The sequence below is a fragment of the Molothrus ater genome, chromosome 3 (genome assembly GCF_012460135.2).
Source record: "Molothrus ater isolate BHLD 08-10-18 breed brown headed cowbird chromosome 3, BPBGC_Mater_1.1, whole genome shotgun sequence".
Lineage (NCBI taxonomy): Eukaryota > Metazoa > Chordata > Aves > Passeriformes > Icteridae > Molothrus > Molothrus ater.
The window spans coordinates 110,365,102-110,371,590 of NC_050480.2; the positions used below are offsets into that span (position 1 = coordinate 110,365,102).

Here is a 6,489-nt window from a genome sequence, read left to right on the forward strand (position 1 = left end):
TTGCTGCTGAAATTTTATTGTGTCAACCAACATCTGTCCCAGAGATCACCAGCATGCAGGGGTCTGTGCCTGTGAGAGGATGCAAAGTTCTTCCTTTGGCCCTCAGAACAGATCTTTTATTATTGCTATTATTATTTTATTTTCCTTTTGCACTCAGCAATAATGTGACTAATGCCAGAATGCTCAGCCAAAATGTTTATATTTCATAGTCTACACATCTCAATAAATTTTAATAAACTTGTCCTGGAAGATCCGTGTTTGATCCTTATCCCTGTGAGGAACAATCTCCTTATTCCTGTGAGGAATTCTCTTGCTGTGCATTTTGTTGGAGGGTCTCACCTAGAATCAGTGTGAGATGTGCCTTGTGGAAAACTTATCCAAGAAAAGGGGAGAGGAAAACAAACCCATGTGACAAGGAATATGTCCTTGTCCTAATCATTATTAATTTAACCAAGAATAACATCAAGGCCAGGTTGGGCAGGACTTGGAACAACCTGGGACAGTGGAAGGTTTCCCTGCCCGTGGCTGGGATGGAACTGGATATCTTGAAAGTCCTTTCCCACCCAAAGCATTCCATGATTCTGTGATTTTCCAAACCCACTGTGATGAGGCCAGTGCAGAGCTGGCACAAACTGACCAGGCTGAGCACCCATGGAAGTCCTGAATCCCTCCAGGAGCTCCTGGCATGGAGACCACGGACATCTTGAGTCACCCCCTGTCCCAAATCCTTGTGGCCTTTGCACTGGGGGTGTTAGGGAAGGGGAAGGGAAGGAGGGGATGAGTCTTGGTGATGAGAATCCAGGCTGATGGACACACAGCCCACTGCCTCCAGACAGAGCAAGGCAGGGAAAAACAGCCTGACCAGTTTGGGATACAGAGAAATCAAATTCCATGGACATGATGCTTGTCTACACTAAACAGAGACAGCAGGAGCAGACTCTTGTGACTCTTGACTCGCACAGTTTCAAGCTCTTTTGCCACCCTGGGGTTTCTCTGTATTCCAAATATTTCAGGTTGGGCTGGCAGATGCAGCCCTGGACAGGAGCAGAGGACTGAGATTGTCTCCTGAATCCCAGCTCTGGGCTGGAATGGCAGCTGGAATGGGGTTTAATGCTTTTCCAATTATTGATATAAATGTTGCCACATAAATCACTGCAACACAGGGTGATTTAACAGGACTTGATGACACATGGACTTAAGGGAGTTAAAAAAATTCATTTACAGGCTGATTTTTATAGACAACAAAACCAACAAAATCCACCCTGACATACATGAGCCAGTATCAGCAACATGGTTTCACAAGAACTTGCTTTTATTAGAATTGAAACTGCAAATATCTTTACTGGACAAGAACTCCTCCTCAGATGTTCTCGTGCTCCTGAGAGCCTCCATCCCCATGGGAGAGGCTCCTCAGGGCACTGAGGACAGGATCCATCGATGTCCAGAGATGGGAGATGTCTCAGATGTCCAGAGCTCTTGTCTGAGTGGTCAGTGAGGTGTCAGATTTAGGAGCTGGGGGTCCTGCAGAGAAAATTCAGGTGCTTAGCTCATCTACCAAACAAATAAATTACACCTTGACACCTCAGACTGATGGAGACATCAGGGACCACATGAGGGTAAAGACAGCTGGAGATCTGAGCTGGACCTGTGTCTCTGGCCAGGCAAGAAAGACAGCCCAGATAAAATAGAGAATGAGGCTTTCACCTCTCAGCACACACCACAGCTGCTCACTTGTGGCTGCTGATGCCCAGAATACCAGGGACACCTTCCACTATCCCATCCAACCTGGCCTTGAACATTTCCAGGGATGGGGCAGCCGCAGCTTCTCTGGGCATCCTGTGCCAGGGCCTCACCACCCTCACAGGGACAAATTTCTTCCTAACATCCAATCCAGATCTGTTCTCTGTCAGATTGAATCCATTGCCCCTTGTCCTGTCACTTTTGCAAACAGCCTCTCCTTTTCTCTCTTCCAACACCACAAAAACTCTGCTTTGTTTTCACCACACACCAACCCCAGCAATTAGCAGGTACTTTTTGGATATTGTAGGGGTCTGGAGAAGGGGCTCTGATGCTGAAAAGAGGAAAAGCCCGGTGATTCTTCTTGCTTTTAGTACAGCAGCCCTTCCCCAGAGGACTTTCTCTTACCATTTGCAGCATCTTAGCTTCCCACCGCGGCAGGTCCCGATGTCAACCAGAGGAGCAGAGCAGGGCACGAAGGAGCAGGAGCCCCGGCTCTGCCTGCAGGCCAGGGTGTCTGCGGTTTCCTGGCTGTAAGCTGCAAAAAAATAGGGAAAATTCATGTTTGTTTGCCCTGGCTGGGGACATGAGGCATGAGATTTACCTGGCACTGTGTTAAGGTTTTGTCATCAAATTGGATTCCATCCCTAATTTGGAAAGCATCACAGCTTTATTCTAAATCAGGTCTCTAACATTACAACCACATGGTTCTATATTTTTTTTTCTTTGAGTAGACAGACATTTGATGGTCTAGGAAAGCTGGTACAAATTTGAGACTACTGCAAATCAAATTGAGACAACTTCAGCTGCTTCAAAGACACCCAAACAGCCTGGAATGATACATTGGCTCCAAAACCACTTAATGCACATGGCCAATACCAAGTTCAGGCAAAAAGCAACAGTCAGGATAACATTTTTCCCAAAAATAGATGAGGTCTCCTAATCTAGAATACACAGTTGAGGATATGTGCATGAGAATGTGAGAAGAGAAAGCTCTCATGTTGCCAGGTTACATCTTTAGTATTATTCTAACAATTGCCTCAATAAAATCCTCAGGGAATTGTTCAGGTTGGAAAAGGGTCCTTGGATCCTCCATGACCAGCGAGTCCAACCATCCCCAGCACTGCCAAGGCCACCACTGACCCATGTCCCCAAGTGCCACATCCACATGGCTTTTAAATCCCTGCAGGGATGGGGACTCCATCACTGCCCCAGACAGCTGTGCCAGGGTTGAGAATTTCTGGTGAACAAATGTTTCCTAATATCCAATCAAAACCTCCCCAGGTACAACTTGATGTAATTTTCTCTTGTCCTGTCCCTGTTCCCCAGGAGCAGAGCCCGACCCCCCTGGCTGTCCCCTCCTGTCAGGGAGTTGTGCAGACCCACAAGGTCCCCCCTGAGCCTCCTTTTCTCCAGGCTGAGCCCCTTTCCCAGCTCCCTCAGCCATTCCTGGTGCTCCAGCTCCTTCCCCAGCTCCATTCTCTTCCCTGGACACACTCCAGCCTCTCAGTGTCTCTCCCTCCATGAGGATTCCAGAGCTGCTCCCAGCACTGGAGGTGCCCCAGCAGTGCCAGCACAGGGGACAGCACTGCCCTGCTCCTGCTGCCACCCCAGAGCTGGGACAGCCCAGGTGCCTTTGGCCTCTTCCCCACCTGGGCACACCTGGCTCATGTCCACCTGCTGCCAGCAGCACCTCCAGGGCCTTTTCCAGTTTTTGAGCCACTCTGCCCCAGCCTGGAGCTGCAGGGGTTGATGTGAACAGTACTTGGCCTTCTTGACTCTCACACAATTTGCCTCATCCCATGGATCCAGCCTGTCCAGATTCCCCTGCAGAGCCTTCCTGCCCTCCAGCAGATCAACACTCCCATCTGACTTCGTGTAATCTGCAAATTTGCTGAGGTTTTCCTCAGTCCCCTCATCTGGATCATTCATTAAGATATCAAACAGGACCAGCCTCAGTACTGAGCCCTGGGGAGCACCGCTGCTGTCAGCCTCAGTTGGACTGAACTCCATTCCCCACACCTATCTGGGCCTGGCCATCCTGATAGTTTTTAACCCAGTGAACAGTGCACCCATCCAAGCCAGGAGCAGCCAGTTTCTCCAAGAAAACTCTGTGGGAAATGGTGTCAGGTATTTAACAAAATCCAGCTAGATATCTAAACCACCAAATGGGACACCTTGTCATCGAGGAGAACAAGTTGGTCAAGCAGGATCAGCTTTTCATGGACCAACTCTGGCTGTGCCCTGGGTGTTCTGTACATGCCACATGAAGGCATTCAAGCAGCTCCAAAACTTTTTCTGGCACCAAGGTCAATACAGGACCATCCTTTTTTTCTTATTTTGTCATCACATGCTAGAAAGAAACCATCAGTATGAATATCAAGAGCCTTGAACTGATAGCTTGAAAATTAGGACAATGACCAGGGAAGGGGACTTCTAACAGGAAAGTCCTGGATTCCAGGAGCAGAGAGGTAATCTGACCCTCAGCACTGGGATCTAAAGAACTTCTCTGCATCCTCACCCTTTGAGCCTCCATCTCATCTCTCTTCAGCCTTACCTGGAGCAGCCTGGAAGAGGAAGAAGAGAACAGCAACGAGGAAGAAGAGGATTCTCATGACTGGCAGCTGGCAGCAAGGCAGCTTTGGCAGGGATGGAGACAACACCAGTGTGAACAGAAGCTGTCCGAGACCGAGCACAGGCCGTGCCTCTGCATATAAAGGCTCTGGGGCAGAACAAGGGGGTGGAGGAGTGGCTGCCTGGAGAACAGAGAGTTCACTGCCCTGTTCCCATGGAGATTGGTGAGGTAGGGAGGTGTTGCAACCTCTCACGTTAGGAGATGCCCGACCTGAGCCGTGACCACATCTTGCTGGCTGCCCCGAGCAGCCAAACCAACCCATGCCAGCTGGTGGGCTGTGCCCAGGGAGGGCAGGGGATTGGAGCAGGAGGGAGGTGGGTTCCTGGGATCTGCAGGGCTGTAAACCATGCAGAACTGATGGTGCCCTGTGGCTCTTGGCCATGGTCTTGTGCCAGCTTGTCCTCCCCCTCAGCCACCAGGCAGGGTGAGCAAAGGAGAAAAGTCCTCCTTGGAGGCAAGAGCATGGAGTGGCAGGGCAAGGGGCAATGGCTTCAAGCTGAAAGAGCAGGTTTAGGTGAGATATTCAGGAAAACTCCTTCACTGTGAGGGTGGTGAGACAATGGAACAGGTTATTCTGAAAAGCTGTGGCTGCCCCATCCCTGTACAGGGAAGTGTTCAAGGACAGGTTGTACAGGGCTTGGAGCAACCTGGGATACTGGAAAATATTCCTACCCAGGTAGGGCTTGGAATAGGATGATCTTTAAGGTCCTTTCCTGTCGCAGACATCTTTCATGAAAAATCCTTTCTTAGGATTTTTCCTTGTGAGAAGTTGCAGTTTCAGTAACCAAAGTAAACAATGGTTATCTGCTGCTGTGGAATGCAACAGGTAGAGCCGTGATTGGTCTCCTGTGGGTGTTTGATTTCTTGACCACTCATGGCAGAGCTAGCCCTTGCTCTGTCTGAGACACAGATCTTTGTTATTCATTCTTTTCTATTCTTAGCTTAGCTAGCTGCTGAAGAAACCTTTTCCTTTCTATTTCTTTTTAGTATAGTCTTAATGTAACATATATCATAAAATAATAAATCAAGCCTTCTGATCACGGAGTCAACATTCTCGTCTCTTCTTCATCCTGAAAACCCTTGTGACCACAGTCACACTTTCCAACCCAAACCATTCTGTGATGATGGAGAAAAATGCAGGAAAGGATCAGAGATTTAATCCTTGCTTGGGTTGGAGTTGTAGGGCTGCAAATGAAGGAGCCAGAGTAAGGCTGAAAGACTCATGGATATCCCCCCTCCTGACTATGAAACTGCCACTTTCTGGAGGTTTTCCAGCATGTTTCACAGCTCAGTGACTCTCTGTGCCTTTTATTTGTGAGTTTAGCTATGGATTTGTACCAAATGTCACAGAAGTCATTAAACAGAAAGGACTGGAAGAGACAACTCTGTGTGTTGTGCCATGCTATGAGAGACAGATCCTAATTCCCTGCAGCAACCCCAAAGATCTGTCTGAAAACAATGATATCATAGTGTCAGCCTTCTTCTCAAATCTAGTCTGCATGGTGTGTCTAAAATTACTCATTCTTGCCCAAATTTTCTTGATTTAATGACATTTTCCCTTGTTGTCAATCACCTTGCTGAATGTGGTTATGAAGAGACTCACATCTCTGATTTCACAGATTCAACATATCAAACCCACTTCTGTGTGGTGTCTGCACCTCTCTTATCACCTTGTAACTTATTTCTGTATCTGAAAATAAAACCTAATGGGGTTTTTTTATGCATGTGAAGGTCCAGCCTTATCTAAAATGGACCAGAAGAAGTGTCACCAGAATTCTGTAAAGGTCTCTTAACCCTTGTACCTGTCACCAAGAAATGCCACTCCTGTGACATATGGGAACTTAAGTGAACATTTTTTTTTCAGTCAAACAAGACAAACCACAAATCATCAGTGAAACAAAGTCATGAGGGTGATTAATTATTTACTGCTTCAGCCAGAGCAGCAAACTGAAACGAGGGAGGGTGAGAGCAGGGGTCAGCTCCAACTGCTCACAGAGGGCAGAGAGGTTTGTGCCTGCTGAACCAGCTGCTGCAAGTTGGATGGAGGGCATGAAAGGGCTTCAGGTTTATAAAAGAAACCCACTTATTCAGTATATCAGGGCTAGAAACAAGCAAAA

At 47.8% G+C, this 6,489-nt stretch overlaps 1 protein-coding gene across 1 annotated transcript; it reads right to left on the reverse strand.

Annotated features, from left to right (window-relative positions):
• Positions 1-1,297: 1,297 nt before the first annotated feature.
• LOC129046647 (gallinacin-9) lies at positions 1,298-4,409 on the reverse strand. The gene is made up of 3 exons (XM_054514383.1): positions 4,295-4,409; positions 2,146-2,275; positions 1,298-1,521 (listed from the first exon to the last, which is right to left on the reverse strand). The coding sequence occupies exons 1-3, from the start codon at positions 4,350-4,352 to the stop codon at positions 1,506-1,508; spliced, it is 204 nt and encodes a 67-aa protein (XP_054370358.1). The 5' UTR covers positions 4,353-4,409; the 3' UTR covers positions 1,298-1,505.
• Positions 4,410-6,489: the final 2,080 nt, after the last annotated feature.

Bases quoted from the DNA above. Each gene is read 5' to 3' on its own strand.
- LOC129046647 (XM_054514383.1), bottom strand. From the start codon at position 4,352: ATGAGAATCCTCTTCTTCCTCGTTGCTGTTCTCTTCTTCCTCTTCCAG. The intron at 2,276-4,294 runs GTAAGGCTGAAG...ATTTTTTTGCAG, and splicing joins CCTCTTCCAGGCTGCTCCAG to CTTACAGCCAGGAAACCGCA.